Below are 18708 nucleotides of genomic sequence, written 5' to 3' on the forward strand. Positions count from 1 at the left end.
GTCACCGAAATGTGAGGAAAACTTGTTTTTTTAGCCACTTTTTGAGGTTTGCAAAGGATTCTGGGTAACAGAACCTGGTCCGAGCCCCGCGAGTCACCCCTCCTTGGATTCCCCTAGGTCTCTAGTTTTCAGAAATGCACAGGTTTGGTAGGTTTCCCTAGGTGCCGGCTGAGCTAGATGCCAAAATCTACAGGTAGGCACTTCTCAAAAAACACCTCTGTTTTCTTCCAAAAATTTGGATGTGTCCACGTTGCGCTTTGGGGCGTTTCCTGTCGCGGGCGCTAGGCCTACCCACACAAGTGAGGTATCATTTTTATCGGGGGACTTGGGGGAACGCCGGGTGGAAGGAAATTTGTGGCTCCTCTCAGATTCCAGAACTTTCTGTCACCGAAATGTGAGGAAAACTTGTTTTTTTAGCCACTTTTTGAGGTTTGCAAAGGATTCTGGGTAACAGAACCTGGTCTGAGCCCCGCAAGTCACCCCTCCTTGGATTCCCCTAGGTCTCTAGTTTTCAGAAATGCACAGGTTTGGTAGGTTTCCCTATGTGCCGGCTGAGCTAGAGGCCAAAATCTACAGGTAGGCACTTTGGAAAAAACAGCTGTGTTTTCTATAAAAAAAATAGGATGTGTCCATGTTGTGTTTTGGGGCATTTCCTGTCGCGGGCACTAGGCCTACCCACACAAGTGAGGTATCATTTTTATCGGGAGACTTGAGGGAACACAGAATAGCAAAACAAGTGTTATTGCCCCTTATCTTTCTCTACATTTTTTCCTTCCAAATATAAGAGAGTGTGTAAAAAAGACGTCTATTTGAGAAATGCCCTGCAATTCACATGCTAGTATGGGCACCTCGGAATTCAGCGATGTGCAAATAACCACTGCTCCTCAAAACCTTATCTTGATCCCATTTTGGAAATGCAAAGGTTTTCTTGATACCTCTTTTTCACTCTTCATATTTCAGCAAATGAATTGCTGTATACCCAGTATAGAATGAAAACCAACTGCAGGGTGCAGCTCATTTATTGGCTCTGGGTACCTAGGGTTCTTGATGAACCTACAAGCCCTTTATATCCCCGCAACCAGAAGAGTCCAGCAGACAAAACGGTATATTGCTTTCAGAAATCTGACATCGCAGGAAAAAGTTACAGAGTAAAACATAAAGAAAAATGGCTGTTGTTTTCAGCTCAATTTCAATATTTTTTTATTTCAGCTGTTATTTTCTGTAGGAAAACCTTGTAGGATCTACACAAATGACCCCTTGCTGAATTCAGAATTTTGTCTAGTTTTCATAAATGTTTAGCATTCCGGGATCCAGCATTGGTTTCACACCCATTCCTATCACTAACTGGAAGGAGGCTGAAAGCACCAAATATACTAGAAATGGGGTAAGTCCCAGTAAAATGCCAAATTTGTGTTGAAAAATGTGGTTTTCTGATTCAAGTCTGCCCGTTCCTGAAAGGTGGGAAGATAGTGATTTCAGCACCAGAAACCCTTTGTTGATGGCGTTTTCAGGGAAAAAACCACAAGCCTTCTTCGGCAGCCCTTTTTTTCCATTTTTTTGGAAAAAACTAAAATTTCACTGTATTTTGGCTATTTTCTTGGTCTCCTCCAGGGGAAACCACCAACTCTGGGTACCATTAGAATCCCTAGGATGTTGGAAAAAAAGGACGCAAATTTGGCGTGGTTAGCTTATGTGGACAAAAAGTTATGAAGCCCTAAGTGCGAACTACCCCAAATAGCCAAAAAAGGGCTCAGCACTGGGGGGGAAAAGGCCCAGCAGCTAAGGGGTTAAATGCCAAGTCTAAGTGGCAGTGAAACTGCACACACAGGCTTTGCAACAGCAGGCCTGAGGCATGGCTAAGGGGCTAGTTATGTGGGTGGCACAATCAGTGCTGCAGGCCCACCAGTAGCATTTTAATTTGCAGGCCCTGGGCACATGTAGTGCACTTTATCAGGGACTTATAAGTAAATCAAATATGCCAACTGGGGATGAACCAGTGTTACCTTGGTTAAGGGAGAGAGCATATGTACTTTAGCACTGGTTAGCAGTGGTAAAGTGCGCAGAGTCCTAAGACCAGCAAGAACAGTGTCAGACAAGTGGAGGGAGGCAGGCAAAAAGTTAAGGGATGACCACCATAAGGCTGTCAGGTCTAACACCTGGCAAGTGGGTGCCCTTGCCAGGTCGAATTGGAGTTCCAAGACTGCACACACAGGCACTGCAGTGGCAGGTCTGAGACACGTTTATAGGGCTACTCACGTGGGTGGCACAACAGGTGCTGCAGGCCCACTAGTCTCATTTGATTTACAGGTCCTGAGCAGCTCTAGTGCAATTTATTAGGGACTTACTGGTAAATCACATATGCCAATCATGGATAAACCAATCATCAATACAATTTAGACAGAGAGCATATGCACTTTACCACTGGTTAGCAGTGGTAAAGTGCCAAGAGTCCTAAAGCCAACAAAAACTGGCCGGAAATAATAGTAGGAAGGAGGCAAAAGGTTTGGGGATGACCCTGCAAAAAGGGCCTCGTCCAATACTATCTTATCTGGCAAATGTTAGCGGTCTCACACATTTGTAGTCAGGCTAAACATAACGTCTACATTTTTTTTTAGCTCAATCTATATATAAATATTTGAACTATTTCATTTAGGTAAATGTCGAATTTCTGTTACGCACAAGCCTATACAACAGTTGGACAGTTTCAATCACACCCGAAAACAAATAAGCGTTCATTCATTCGTACGCATTGTTGAAAACACAAGGATCCAGTTTTAACAAGCTGCCAGTGGAATTAACTTACCAGGTCTGTGCATGGGCAAAACAAACCGAAGCAGGGTGCGCCCCTGCACCGGTGCCTCACTTGTCCAGTACAGTTTAAATTCGTCTGTCAAAAGAACGAGCAGCGGCAGCAAAGTTTGGATAAAATGTTGTCTGCTTTGTTCCCGAAGAGGAGAAACTCCGATGAAAGTGAAGAACAGATGCTGCTGGCTGGCGATGGCCCCGACTTGATCAGCTCCCTGGACCCGAGGACATGCTGCCGGGGAACAGAGCGCCCTGCACGCGGCTGTGCCAGGGAGCGCGAGCATCTGGCGGCCCACGAGAGTCTGGACTATCTCCCGCCTCACAGTGAAGTCTATAAGAAATGGCTCCAGGAGGCGCCTCACAGGTTGGTGTCACCTACAGCAGACTGCCTGGCCCATGTTTTCTTGTTACCGGGTATCTTCAGGTGCCATAAGAAAAGACATTTAACTAGGAATTGACGAAGTTGTTTATTTATGCGTGTCTGCCTAGAGCGCAGCGATTTACGTGAAACTATTTTGAGATGGTTTTTGCCTACTGTACATTGTATGTGAGACATCATTATAAGCTTTAATCACCCTTTAAAACTAATTTGCAATTGTTTTATTACTTTTTCACATGTATGATAACCGTTTTGTTTTTGTGGGTCAGTTCACAGCACCATATGTTAATGGAATGCTTTGAAGTTTGAGAAATTCTGCGGAAGGGGCTACATTAATATGTTTGTTTTTATTTCTTGGATTTCTATGGTATCAGAGGCAACATTGGTCTGGACACAGTTGTCTTTCAAGAGGTTAATTAGCACATTTTCGCCGATAAAGTAAGGCTTTTGAAGAAACCGAATCTGAAAGCAATATTGCTTTGGGATGCACCTGACCTGTGCTGGATAAGGAGTACGTCTGCATAATTTACAGGTGTGCAGTCTCAGTTAGACGCCAAGGGAGTCTGGTGGCTCGAGTGGTACAATTTAACTCATATGTGCCTGAAGGGCAAACGAGAATGTGAATGAAAGCAAGCTCAATGGGTAATTTCGTAATCGCCGTTAGTCTTGTTGCTACTCTTAGCCCTAGCCCAAATCAATCCTGTCACGATCCTTTCATTCTCGTAAAGTGATTTCCAGCACGCAAGGCTGAATTGGAAGCCCCCCTGAGAAAAAAAAATGGGTCGGCACACTAGTGCATCCGATGAAGTACCAGGAATATCAAGAGCTGGAAACCCCATATTCTCCCACACAGTAAATCACATCCGTTCTTTGTCCGTTTTCCTTTTTTACTCTTCCTATCAGGGCAAGGATATTTGGATGGTGAGGAAGCAGAGGACTATGAACAAAGCAACATATTTTCTTTAAACATCTGTTCGCGTTTCCAGGAAAACAAACAAATATGTTGAAAACATTCAGTCAATTAGGAAAATAGGTCCCCTGTCGAATAGTAAAGATGAGGATACTGTGTAGAATGCACAGCTCGGGCACTCACTGCTATTGTACCTGTTGCACGAATGAAAGCTAGGCCTATCTGTAAGGAAATGCCTCCTTGGCATGGTTGCCCCCTGACTTTTTGCCTTTGCTGATGCTATGTTTACAATTGAAAGTGTGCTGAGGCCTGCTAACCAGGCCCCAGCACCAGTGTTCTTTCCCTAACCTGTACTTTTGTATCCACAATTGGCAGACCCTGGCATCCAGATAAGTCCCTTGTAACTGGTACCTCTAGTACCAAGGGCCCTGATGCCAAGGAAGGTCTCTAAGGGCTGCAGCATGTCTTATGCCACCCTGGAGACCTCTCACTCAGCACAGACACACTGCTTACCAGCTTGTGTGTGCTAGTGAGGACAAAACGAGTAAGTCGACATGGCACTCCCCTCAGGGTGCCATGCCAGCCTCTCACTGCCTATGCAGTATAGGTAAGACACCCCTCTAGCAGGCCTTACAGCCCTAAGGCAGGGTGCACTATACCATAGGTGAGGGTACCAGTGCATGAGCATGGTACCCCTACAGTGTCTAAACAAAACCTTAGACATTGTAAGTGCAGGGTAGCCATAAGAGTATATGGTCTGGGAGTCTGGCAAACACGAACTCCACAGCACCATAATGGCTACACTGAAAACTGGGAAGTTTGGTATCAAACTTCTCAGCACAATAAATGCACACTGATGCCAGTGTACATTTTATTGTAAAATACACCCCAGAGGGCACCTTAGAGGCGCCCCCTGAAACTTAACCGACTATCTGTGTAGGCTGACTAGTTTTAGCAGCCTGCCACAAACCGAGACATGTTGCTGGCCCCATGGGGAGAGTGCCTTTGTCACTCTGAGGCCAGTAACAAAGCCTGCACTGGGTGGAGATGCTAACACCTCTCCCAGGCAGGAATTGTCACACCTGGCGGTGAGCCTCAAAGGCTCACCTCCTTTGTGCCAACCCAGCAGGACACTCCAGCTAGTGGAGTTGCCCGCCCCCTCCGGCCAGGCCCCACTTTTGGCGGCAAGGCCGGAGAAAATAATGAGAATAACAAGGAGGAGTCTCTGGCCAGTCAGGACAGCCCCTAAGGTGTCCTGAGCTGAGGTGACTCTAACTTTTAGAAATCCTCCATCTTGCAGATGGAGGATTCCCCCAATAGGGTTAGGATTGTGACCCCCTCCCCTTGGGAGGAGGCACAAAGAGGGTGTACCCACCCTCAGGGCTAGTAGCCATTGGCTACTAACCCCCCAGACCTAAACACGCCCTTAAATTTAGTATTTAAGGGCTACCCTGAACCCTAGAAAATTAGATTCCTGCAACTACAAGAAGAAGGACTGCCCAGCTGAAAACCCCTGCAGCGGAAGACCAGAAGACGACAACTGCCTTGGCTCCAGAAACTCACCGGCCTGTCTCCTGCCTTCCAAAGATCCTGCTCCAGCGACGCCTTCCAAAGGGACCAGCGACCTCGACATCCTCTGAGGACTGCCCCTGCTTCGAAAAGACAAGAAACTCCCGAGGACAGCGGACCTGCTCCAAGAAAAGCTGCAACTTTGTTTCCAGCAGCTTTAAAGAACCCTGCAAGCTCCCCGCAAGAAGCGTGAGACTTGCAACACTGCACCCGGCGACCCCGACTCGGCTGGTGGCGATCCAACACCTCAGGAGGGACCCCAGGACTACTCTAAGACTGTGAGTACAAAAACCTGTCCCCCCTGAGCCCCCACAGCGCCGCCTGCAGAGGGAATCCCGAGGCTTCCCCTGACCGCGACTCTTTGAATCCTAAGTCCCGACACCTGGGAGAGACCCTGCACCCGCAGCCCCCAGGACCTGAAGGACCGGACTTTCACTGGAGGAGTGACCCCCAGGAGTCCCTCTCCCTTGACCAAGTGGAGGTTTCCCCGAGGAACCCCCCCCTTGCCTGCCTGCAGCGCTGAAGAGATCCCTAGATCTCCCATTGACTTCCATTACAAACCCGACGCTTGTTTCTACACTGCACCCGGCAGCCCCCGCGCCGCTGAGTGTGAAATTTCTGTGTGGACTTGTGTCCCCCCCGGTGCCCTACAAAACCCCCCTGGTCTGCCCTCCGAAGACGCGGGTACTTACCTGCAAGCAGACCGGAACCGGGGCACCCCCTCCTCTCCATTCTAGCCTATGCGTTTTGGGCACCACTTTGAACTCTGCACCTGACCGGCCCTGAGCTGCTGGTGTGGTGACTTTGGGGTTGCTCTGAACCCCCAACGGTGGGCTACCTTGGACCAAGAACTAAGCCCTGTAAGTGTCTTACTTACCTGGTTAACCTAACAAATACTTACCTCCCCTAGGAACTGTGAAAATTGCACTAAGTGTCCACTTTTAAAACAGCTATTCGTCAATAACTTGAAAAGTATACATGCAATTTTGATGATTTGAAGTTCCTAAAGTACTTACCTGCAATACCCTTCGAATGAGATATTACATGTAGAATTTGAACCTGTGGTTCTTAAAATAAACTAAGAAAAGATATTTTTCTATATAAAAACCTATTGGCTGGATTTGTCTCTGAGTGTGTGTACCTCATTTATTGTCTTGTGTATGTACAACAAATGCTTAACACTACTCCTTGGATAAGCCTACTGCTCGACCACACTACCACAAAATAGAGCATTAGTATTATCTATTTTTACCACTATTTTACCTCTAAGGGGAACCCTTGGACTCTGTGCATGCTATTCCTTACTTTGAAATAGCACATACAGAGCCAACTTCCTACATTGGTGGATCAGCGGTGGGGTACAAGACTTTGCATTTGCTGGACTACTCAGCCAATACCTGATCACACGACAAATTCCAAAATTGTCATTAGAAATTGATTTTTGCAATTTGAAAAGTTTTCTAAATTCTTAAAAGACCTGCTAGGGCCTTGTGTTAGATCCTGTTTAGCATTTCTTTTAGAGTTTAAAAGTTTGTAAAAGGTTGAATTAGATTCTAGAACCAGTTGTAGATTCTTAAAAAGTATTCCAACTTTTAGAAGCAAAATGTCTAGCACAGATGTGAATGTGGTGGAACTCGACACCACACCTTACCTCCATCTACAGATGAGAGAGCTAAGGTCACTCTGTAAACTAAAGAAAATAGCAATGGGCCCCAAACCTACCAAAGTACAGCTCCAGGAGCTTTTGGCAGAGTTTGAAAAGGCCAACCCCTCTGAGGATGGCAACTCAGAGGATGAAGATAGTGACTTGGAGGGAAATTCCCCCCCTCCAGTCCTACTTAGGGAGAGCAGGGCTTCTCAAGCCCTGACTCCACAAATAATAGTCAGAGATGCTGGTTCCCTCACAGGAGGGACCAACAACTCTGAAATCACTGAGGATAACTCCCGTGAAGAGGACATCCAGTTAGCCAGGATGGCCAAAAGATTGGCTTTGGAAAGACAGATCCTAGCCATAGAGAGGGAAAGACAAGAGATGGGCCTAGGACCCATCAATGGTGGCAGCAACATAAATAGGGTCAGAGATTCTCCTGACATGTTGAAAATCCCCAAAGGGATTGTAACTAAATATGAAGATGGTGATGACATCACCAAATGGTTCACAGCTTTTGAGAGGGCTTGTGTAACCAGAAAAGTGAACAGATCTCACTGGGGTGCTCTCCTTTGGGAAATGTTCACAGGAAAGTGTAGGGATAGACTCCTCACACTCTCTGGACAAGATGCAGAATCTTATGACCTCATGAAGGGTACCCTGATTGAGGGCTTTGGATTCTCCACTGAGGAGTACAGGATTAGGTTCAGGGGGGCTCAAAAATCCTCGAGCCAGACCTGGGTTGACTTTGTTGACTACTCAGTGAAAACACTAGATGGTTGGATTCAAGGCAGTGGTGTAAGTAATTATGATGGGCTGTACAATTTATTTGTGAAAGAACACCTGTTAAGTAATTGTTTCAATGATAAACTGCATCAGCATCTGGTAGACCTAGGACCAATTTCTCCCCAAGAATTGGGAAAGAAGGCGGACCATTGGGTCAAGACAAGGGTGTCCAAGACTTCAACAGGGGGTGACCAAAAGAAAGGGGTCACAAAGACTCCCCAGCAGAAGGGTGATGAGACAACCAAAATTAAAAATAGTAAAGAGTCTTCTACAGGCCCCCAAAAACCTGCACAGGAGGGTGGGCCCAGAGCCTCTTCACAAAACAATGGGTACAAGGGTAAAAACTTTGATCCCAAAAAGGCCTGGTGTCATAGCTGTAAACAGCATGGACACCAAACTGGAGACAAGGCCTGTCCCAAGAAAGGTTCCACTCCAAACTCCCATCCAGGTAACACTGGTATGGCTAGTCTCCAAGTGGGATCAACAGTGTGCCCAGAGCAAATCAGGGTCCACACTGAAGCTACTCTAGTTTCTGAGGGTGGGGTGGATTTAGCCACACTAGCTGTCTGGCCGCCTAACATGCAAAAATACAGACAGCAACTCTTAATTAATGGGACTAGAATAGAGGGCCTGAGGGATACAGGTGCCAGTGTCACCATGGTGACAGAGAAACTGGTTTCCCCTGGCCAATACCTGACTGGAAAAACTTACACAGTCACCAACGCTGACAATCAGAGAAAAGTACATCCCATGGCAATGGTTACTTTAGAATGGGGAGGGGTCAATGGCCTGAAACAGGTGGTGGTCTCCTCAAATATCCCAGTGGACTGTCTGCTTGGAAATGACCTGGAGTCCTCAGCATGGGCTGAGGTAGAGCTAAAAACCCATGCAGCAATGCTGGGTATCCCTGAACTGGTGTGTGTGAAAACAAGAGCACAATGCAAGGCAAAGGGTGAAAAAGTAGAGCTGGAGTCTGGAAAAATGGCCCAGCCTACCAAGAGAACAGGAAAGTCAGTTGGGAAACCAACTGCAACACAGCAAAAGAAAGGGAACCTCTCTTCTCAGGAAGAAGTTCTGCCCTCTGAGGGAACTGAGCCTTTGGGGCTTGAACCTTATCAGGTTGAGCTCTTAGGCCCAGGGGGACCCTCAAGGGAGGAGCTGTGTAAGGGACAAGAAACCTGTCCCTCTCTTGAAGGCCTTAGGCAGCAAGCTGCTGAAGAGTCCAAGGGCAAGAAAAATGGAACACATAGGGTCTATTGGGAAGATGGACTCCTGTACACTGAGGCCAGAGACCCCAAACCTGGTGCCACTAGGAGAGTGGTAGTGCCTCAGCTGTTCAGAGAGTTCATCCTAACATTGGCCCATGACATTCCCCTTGCTGGACATTTGGGACAAACCAAGACGTGGGAGAGGTTAGTCAACCACTTCTACTGGCCCAATATGTCCAACATGGTTAAGGAGTTTTGCCTCTCCTGCCCCACCTGTCAAGCCAGTGGTAAGACAGGTGGGCATCCAAAGGCCCCCCTCATTCCACTTCCAGTGGTGGGGGTTCCCTTTGAAAGAGTGGGTGTGGACATAGTTGGTCCACTGGAACCTCCCACAGCCTCAGGAAATATGTATATCCTGGTAGTAGTGGATCATGCTACCAGGTATCCTGAAGCTATTCCCCTTAGGTCAACTACTGCCCCTGCAGTAGCCAAGGCCCTCATTGGTATCTTTACCAGAGTGGGTTTCCCTAAGGAGGTGGTGTCTGACAGAGGTACCAACTTCATGTCAGCATACCTAAAGCACATGTGGAATGAGTGTGGAGTGACTTATAAATTCACTACACCTTACCATCCACAAACTAATGGCTTAGTTGAGAGATTCAACAAGACATTAAAAGGCATGATCATGGGGCTCCCAGAAAAACTCAAAAGGAGATGGGATGTCCTCCTGCCATGTCTGCTTTTCGCTTACAGGGAGGTACCACAGAAGGGAGTAGGGTTCTCACCCTTTGAACTTCTGTTTGGTCATCCTGTAAGGGGACCACTTGCCCTTGTTAAAGAAGGCTGGGAGAGACCTCTCCATGAGCCTAAACAGGACATAGTGGACTATGTACTTGGCCTTCGCTCTAGAATGGCAGAGTACATGGAAAAGGCAACCAAAAACCTTGAGGCCAGCCAACAGCTCCAGAAGTTTTGGTATGACCAAAAGGCTGCACTGGTTGAGTTCCAACCAGGGCAGAAAGTCTGGGTTCTGGAGCCTGTGGCTCCCAGGGCACTCCAGGACAAATGGAGTGGCCCTTACCCAGTACTAGAGAGGAAGAGTCAGGTCACCTACTTGGTGGACCTGGGCACAAGCAGGAGCCCCAAAAGGGTGATCCATGTAAACCGCCTTAAGCTCTTCCACGACAGGGCTGATGTCAATCTGTTGATGGTAACAGATGAGGATCAGGAGGCAGAGAGTGAACCTCTCCCTGATCTTCTGTCATCAGACCCAAAAGATGGTACAGTAGATGGAGTGATCTACTCAGACACCCTCTCTGGCCAACAGCAAGCTGATTGTAGGAGAGTCCTACAACAGTTTCCTGAACTCTTCTCCTTAACCCCTGGTCAGACACACCTGTGTACCCATGATGTGGACACAGGAGACAGCATGCCTGTCAAGAACAAAATCTTTAGACAGTCTGACCATGTTAAGGAAAGCATCAAGGTGGAAGTCCACAAGATGCTGGAATTGGGAGTCATTGAGCGCTCTGACAGCCCCTGGGCTAGCCCAGTGGTCTTAGTCCCCAAACCTCACACCACAGATGGAAAGAAAGAGATGAGGTTTTGTGTGGACTACAGAGGGCTCAATTCTGTCACCAAGACAGATGCTCATCCAATTCCAAGAGCTGATGAGCTCATTGATAAATTAGGTGCTGCCAAATTTCTAAGTACCTTTGACTTGACAGCAGGGTACTGGCAAATAAAAATGGCACCTGGAGCAAAAGAAAAGACAGCATTCTCCACACCTGATGGGCATTATCAGTTTACTGTTATGCCCTTTGGTTTAAAGAATGCCCCTGCCACCTTCCAAAGGTTGGTGAATCAAGTCCTTGCTGGCTTGGAGTCCTTTAGCACAGCTTATCTTGATGATATTGCTGTCTTTAGCTCCACCTGGCAGGATCACCTGGTCCACCTGAGGAAGGTTTTGAAGGCTCTGCAATCTGCAGGCCTCTCTATCAAGGCATCCAAATGCCAGATAGGGCAGGGAACTGTGGTTTACTTGGGACACCTTGTAGGTGGAGGCCAAGTTCAGCCACTCCAACCCAAGATCCAGACTATTCTGGACTGGGTAGCTCCAAAAACCCAGACTCAAGTCAGGGCATTCCTTGGCTTGACTGGGTACTACAGGAGGTTTGTGAAGGGATATGGATCCATTGTGACAGCCCTCACTGAGCTCACCTCCAAGAAAATGCCCAAGAAAGTGAACTGGACTGTGGACTGCCAACAGGCCTTTGACACCCTGAAACAGGCAATGTGCTCAGCACCAGTTCTCAAAGCTCCAGATTATTCTAAGCAGTTCATTGTGCAGACTGATGCCTCTGAACATGGGATAGGGGCAGTTTTGTCCCAAACAAATGATGATGGCCTTGACCAGCCTGTTGCTTTCATTAGCAGGAGGTTACTCCCCAGGGAGCAGCGTTGGAGTGCCATTGAGAGGGAGGCCTTTGCTGTGGTTTGGTCCCTGAAGAAGCTGAGACCATACCTCTTTGGGACTCACTTCCTAGTTCAAACCGACCACAGACCTCTCAAATGGCTGATGCAAATGAAAGGTGAAAATCCTAAACTGTTGAGGTGGTCCATCTCCCTACAGGGAATGGACTTTATAGTGGAACACAGACCTGGGACTGCCCATGCCAATGCAGATGGCCTTTCCAGGTTCTTCCACTTAGAAAATGAAGACTCTCTTGGGAAAGGTTAGTCTCATCCTCTTTCGTTTGGGGGGGGGTTGTGTAAGGAAATGCCTCCTTGGCATGGTTGCCCCCTGACTTTTTGCCTTTGCTGATGCTATGTTTACAATTGAAAGTGTGCTGAGGCCTGCTAACCAGGCCCCAGCACCAGTGTTCTTTCCCTAACCTGTACTTTTGTATCCACAATTGGCAGACCCTGGCATCCAGATAAGTCCCTTGTAACTGGTACCTCTAGTACCAAGGGCCCTGATGCCAAGGAAGGTCTCTAAGGGCTGCAGCATGTCTTATGCCACCCTGGAGACCTCTCACTCAGCACAGACACACTGCTTACCAGCTTGTGTGTGCTAGTGAGGACAAAACGAGTAAGTCGACATGGCACTCCCCTCAGGGTGCCATGCCAGCCTCTCACTGCCTATGCAGTATAGGTAAGACACCCCTCTAGCAGGCCTTACAGCCCTAAGGCAGGGTGCACTATACCATAGGTGAGGGTACCAGTGCATGAGCATGGTACCCCTACAGTGTCTAAACAAAACCTTAGACATTGTAAGTGCAGGGTAGCCATAAGAGTATATGGTCTGGGAGTCTGGCAAACACGAACTCCACAGCACCATAATGGCTACACTGAAAACTGGGAAGTTTGGTATCAAACTTCTCAGCACAATAAATGCACACTGATGCCAGTGTACATTTTATTGTAAAATACACCCCAGAGGGCACCTTAGAGGCGCCCCCTGAAACTTAACCGACTATCTGTGTAGGCTGACTAGTTTTAGCAGCCTGCCACAAACCGAGACATGTTGCTGGCCCCATGGGGAGAGTGCCTTTGTCACTCTGAGGCCAGTAACAAAGCCTGCACTGGGTGGAGATGCTAACACCTCTCCCAGGCAGGAATTGTCACACCTGGCGGTGAGCCTCAAAGGCTCACCTCCTTTGTGCCAACCCAGCAGGACACTCCAGCTAGTGGAGTTGCCCGCCCCCTCCGGCCAGGCCCCACTTTTGGCGGCAAGGCCGGAGAAAATAATGAGAATAACAAGGAGGAGTCTCTGGCCAGTCAGGACAGCCCCTAAGGTGTCCTGAGCTGAGGTGACTCTAACTTTTAGAAATCCTCCATCTTGCAGATGGAGGATTCCCCCAATAGGGTTAGGATTGTGACCCCCTCCCCTTGGGAGGAGGCACAAAGAGGGTGTACCCACCCTCAGGGCTAGTAGCCATTGGCTACTAACCCCCCAGACCTAAACACGCCCTTAAATTTAGTATTTAAGGGCTACCCTGAACCCTAGAAAATTAGATTCCTGCAACTACAAGAAGAAGGACTGCCCAGCTGAAAACCCCTGCAGCGGAAGACCAGAAGACGACAACTGCCTTGGCTCCAGAAACTCACCGGCCTGTCTCCTGCCTTCCAAAGATCCTGCTCCAGCGACGCCTTCCAAAGGGACCAGCGACCTCGACATCCTCTGAGGACTGCCCCTGCTTCGAAAAGACAAGAAACTCCCGAGGACAGCGGACCTGCTCCAAGAAAAGCTGCAACTTTGTTTCCAGCAGCTTTAAAGAACCCTGCAAGCTCCCCGCAAGAAGCGTGAGACTTGCAACACTGCACCCGGCGACCCCGACTCGGCTGGTGGCGATCCAACACCTCAGGAGGGACCCCAGGACTACTCTAAGACTGTGAGTACAAAAACCTGTCCCCCCTGAGCCCCCACAGCGCCGCCTGCAGAGGGAATCCCGAGGCTTCCCCTGACCGCGACTCTTTGAATCCTAAGTCCCGACACCTGGGAGAGACCCTGCACCCGCAGCCCCCAGGACCTGAAGGACCGGACTTTCACTGGAGGAGTGACCCCCAGGAGTCCCTCTCCCTTGACAAAGTGGAGGTTTCCCCGAGGAACCCCCCCCCTTGCCTGCCTGCAGCGCTGAAGAGATCCCTAGATCTCCCATTGACTTCCATTACAAACCCGACGCTTGTTTCTACACTGCACCCGGCAGCCCCCGCGCCGCTGAGGGTGAAATTTCTGTGTGGACTTGTGTCCCCCCCGGTGCCCTACAAAACCCCCCTGGTCTGCCCTCCGAAGACGCGGGTACTTACCTGCAAGCAGACCGGAACCGGGGCACCCCCTCCTCTCCATTCTAGCCTATGCGTTTTGGGCACCACTTTGAACTCTGCACCTGACCGGCCCTGAGCTGCTGGTGTGGTGACTTTGGGGTTGCTCTGAACCCCCAACGGTGGGCTACCTTGGACCAAGAACTAAGCCCTGTAAGTGTCTTACTTACCTGGTTAACCTAACAAATACTTACCTCCCCTAGGAACTGTGAAAATTGCACTAAGTGTCCACTTTTAAAACAGCTATTCGTCAATAACTTGAAAAGTATACATGCAATTTTGATGATTTGAAGTTCCTAAAGTACTTACCTGCAATACCCTTCGAATGAGATATTACATGTAGAATTTGAACCTGTGGTTCTTAAAATAAACTAAGAAAAGATATTTTTCTATATAAAAACCTATTGGCTGGATTTGTCTCTGAGTGTGTGTACCTCATTTATTGTCTTGTGTATGTACAACAAATGCTTAACACTACTCCTTGGATAAGCCTACTGCTCGACCACACTACCACAAAATAGAGCATTAGTATTATCTATTTTTACCACTATTTTACCTCTAAGGGGAACCCTTGGACTCTGTGCATGCTATTCCTTACTTTGAAATAGCACATACAGAGCCAACTTCCTACACTATCTCTTTATGTGATAGGAAATCTTCCACTGCTGTTTCACTTGAACTATCTGTCCCATGTGTAAGGAAAGTGTGCTGGGCTGCTGTTAGTCCTTTCGCTGTTCAGGACTATCCGTAAGAAATGGAATATGAACATGACGAATTCCTTCCCATTGCACAAAATGTGGTTTGACTAGTTATTTTTACGCTAGTGAGAACTGTGATTTTATAAGATGAGTTTTGGCACAGCTCCATTTATTTTGGCTATGTGGAACAGGAACCATATTACATAGGGTCTTCTAGGTGCAACAGGCATGCGTGCCTTATTTTTTAGGCACGGGGGCACTATATTATTCCAGGAGGTGCTGCAGATATTGTGCTTCTGCAGTACAGTAGCCCCTGCACACATATTGCACCAGCAATATCTTAGAGGGGGGGAGCCCCATGCTAATGAGGGAAACACTTTACCTCTGCTTCTGCGCTGGGTTATGACTCAGGCACAGAGGTAAAGAGGCCACCAGGAAGCACGCTGACTCTGGGCCACAAACAGGTAACAAACAATCATTGCAGCCCCTGAGGACGCCCTCTGAAAGGGGGTCCGATGCTGCCCCTGAAATACCCCCAGGCGGGTACAGTCTCTCACTGGCACATGCCTACAGCTGGATCATTGTCCACTCTTTGATGTGCACACCAGGTGCCATCTGCTCTGCGAAAGACAAAGTGGCTGCTTCACAGCTGCTTTGCCTTTCACTAATGTACTTCTCTGCAGGTAACACGTTAAATGTAACGGCGTGCACTGTCCCTGTTTGTGCCTGACTCACCCGTTAAGGGAACGCAGTGGCACAAACATGAAATGTGTGCCCTAAGTATAATACAGCCATGGGTTGTCAAAAGTGATTGGAGAACACACCGTAAAACACTGCCTCTTCCACCTCTCTTCATTAGTTACAACCTGTTGCTTTATTATTTTTTAAATATGTTGCTAAAAGATTTCCTTTAACTATGTGCCGGTCGTGCCACCTGCAACCACCAGGAACAATGAGGTGTTGCATGTATATACCATGCCATCAAGGAACGGCCTGGTGACCAAGGCCCTCATTACAAGGGACACTCTATTCCAAGCTTGGGCACAAAGGGTAGTGTTGTAAAGATAGTGATGGTGTTAGGTAATAGCCATCTAGAGCCTAGGAATGCTAGCTTTGTATTAGAGCGTCAGCTATTATTGGAATGTCACAAGTGTATGTTCTATGCTGGTTGTGTTTAGAATGTATTTGGACAGTTACTGGTGTTGTCTGGGTTTGGGTGTCACAGGGTTTGCTGCCGAACAAACTCCACTACAGTCATCTCCTTCAAGTGTCCTGGACGTGTTTACTTCAGGTAGTCTGTACACAAATCAGGAATAAAAGTGGCGCAGCAATAATACATAGATGTGGTGTTTTTCCCCACAGAATTTACCAAGTGAAACTGGTTGAAATTTGTGCAGGAAGAAAACGCAATATTCTGAGTTTTGCAACTTGGACTAGTGCAAATAGAACAATATTAGCATGTTGTCCCCCTTGCGAGCTCAAGAACTTGGAGTAGGGAGAAAAAAAACAATTCCCATGGTATTGTTATTTATCTGTTTGTATTATTTCCTGGTAAAACCCTGGGCCATGGTATGAGGCACTAAAAATATTCTTATGAAGGTGCGGCCCCTCCGCTAGGGCGGAGGAGCGTCACCCTCCCCTCCAGCAGCAGCAGCTGCTGCAAACCTTTTACTATAAAACGATAATAAACTGAATTTATAACCGTTTTATAGTATAAGTGGTGGGGCCACCGGCTACGATGGGGAAAGAGGGGACGTGCACAGCACGTCCCCTCAGTGCGCATGTGTGTTTGGCCAGCCGTCTCTGGCATGCATACTGGATTCTGCCTTGGAGGGCCCTGGCTGGGCGCTCTGTCCAATCCAAAAGCTGCTGTCATGCTGCCAACAGCATGACAGCAACATTCGAATTGGCCGCAGGGCAGGCTGGGAGCCTGTGCCTGCAGCTGCAGCAGAGGAGCAGCGCGGTGGTGGCGGCGGCTAGAAAGGTAAGTGTTTTTTTTTTTTATTAATTCCCCTCCCCCACAAGCCATCCCAGCCCATCAAAGCGCCGCTCCTGGTCTTATGCAAGGTCTCTCACAAACGTTTTTTGGAAGTCACAAAATTATGTTTTGTTATGGACACATTGACCACTGGTCACTGCCACCTACCTCTAAAAATGATAAAACCTTCAGTTTTAATGACTGAGGTGATCTCAACAAATATGTCGTTGCTTGCTGTTGTTTAATGTAAGGAGTGTTTGATTATACAAGTGGATGGGGTGTGTAACATTTTCAAAAACACAGATAATTTAACAACATTTCATTTGTTGGTGGAGGGTTTTCTGCAAAACAGTTGTTGACAATAATACTGTAAAATAGTGCATGCTGATGCCAGTTTAATGGAAAAAAATAAAAAGTACTTTGCATGGGTACTTGGGTTTCTTAGAAGGATGTTCTGGGCCAAATCGTGTCAAATGGTACCTATTAGATCATTGGGTGTGTAAGACTGTTAAAATGATTTACAAAAAAATACTTCATGGGGCGGTTTGGTTTTTTTTCCACTTAATTATTCTTTGGAGGAAATGCACCAAATGATTAAGTTTAGTTTAGTTTAGTTTTACAGTTTTATAAAGCGCATAGCTACCCTAGTGCATTCCAGCGCTGATGATACGTGACAACAGTTGAGGTGAAAAAAGCGGTAGAACCGAAGTTAGCTACTAAAAAGGACAGTTTTTGTTTTTATCTGAACGAACGTTCCGAGGGTTCGTGCCGAAGCTCTGAAGGGAGTGCATTCCAGAGACGTGCAGCTTTGACCAAAAAGGAATTACCTCCCCACGATCTCTTATACCGTGCTATATGAGCTAGCCGGGAGGTAGAGGATCTCAGAATTCAAAAAGGTGTGTGAAAGAAAATGCGTTGTCTGAGAAATAGAGGACCCTTATTGTGAAGGGCTTTATGGGTCAAACATAAGGCTTTGAAATGGACACATTGCTTTATGGGCAGCCAATGAAGTGCTGTAAGAGCCAGCTTTGCCGAGTGATCTCTGGGTAGGTTCGTGAGGAGTCTGGCTGCTGCATTCTGCACAACCTGTAGTTTTTTTCACCACGTATTCAGGGGAGCTAAGAAATAAAGAGTTACCGTAGTCAAGGCGGGAGAGAATCATAGTCTGAATAAGGATTCTTTTGGGCGTAAAAGGTAGAAGATTAAAAATCTTCCTAAGTGATCTTAAGAGCCCAAAACACATGGAAGAGATTTTTTTGGACTGATGTTCCATGGTTAGACGGGGATCCAGCCAAAAACCCAGGCTTTTAATGTGTGCCTTGGGACGGCAGACTATTAAAAGCCTCCAAATACAACACCAAAGGGATAGACGGGGACCCATTGCCCACAATCATCACCTCTGATTTCCCGTCGTTAAACTTCAGTTTAGATAGGGTCATCCAGTTACCAATGCCGGCCAAACAACGGGACAGATTGGTAGAAGAGGAAGCCCGGTACTCGAGAGGGATACTATTAATTGGGCATCGTCAGCGTAAGTGACCATTGAGAGGTTGTGGGGGTTAACAACTTTAGATCCAAACAAAGTATACACACAGTTCCAAACACTACAAAGAGGGTAGGGGGGTGTGGGGTTTGATTCTCTAAGCCAAAGGTTTCCAAAAAAGGGGGGAAGCCATATGCTTGAAGCAAGAGCCCTCACTCACCTTTCAGTGACATGCTTCATCATAGGGCCATGCTCCTCGTCAGGCCGGCACTTGCAATGCCTGACGGGCCCCACAGGGGGGCTCTTTGCCGGAGATCTTTTGACAATTGATGTGGAACCGGTCAAGTCGTGAAAAAAAGATTGGTATAGAAAAAGTTAAAAATGACTAGAGGTAAAAATGAACCTTTTATTCTGATATTT

The 18708-nt window shown here is 47.5% G+C and overlaps 1 protein-coding gene across 1 annotated transcript in view; it reads left to right on the forward strand.

Annotated features, from left to right (window-relative positions):
• Positions 1-2875: 2875 nt before the first annotated feature.
• LOC138282493 (chloride channel protein C-like) overlaps positions 2876-18708 on the forward strand; it is an 858631-nt gene continuing 842798 nt past the window's right edge. The window contains exon 1 of the mRNA XM_069220139.1: positions 2876-3169. Coding sequence (XP_069076240.1) covers positions 2928-3169 — 242 coding nt within the window. The 5' untranslated portion in view covers positions 2876-2927. The remainder of the gene's footprint in view (positions 3170-18708) is intronic.

Source organism: Pleurodeles waltl, chromosome 2_2 (genome assembly GCF_031143425.1).
Source record: "Pleurodeles waltl isolate 20211129_DDA chromosome 2_2, aPleWal1.hap1.20221129, whole genome shotgun sequence".
NCBI classification, from domain to species: Eukaryota; Metazoa; Chordata; class Amphibia; order Caudata; family Salamandridae; genus Pleurodeles; species Pleurodeles waltl.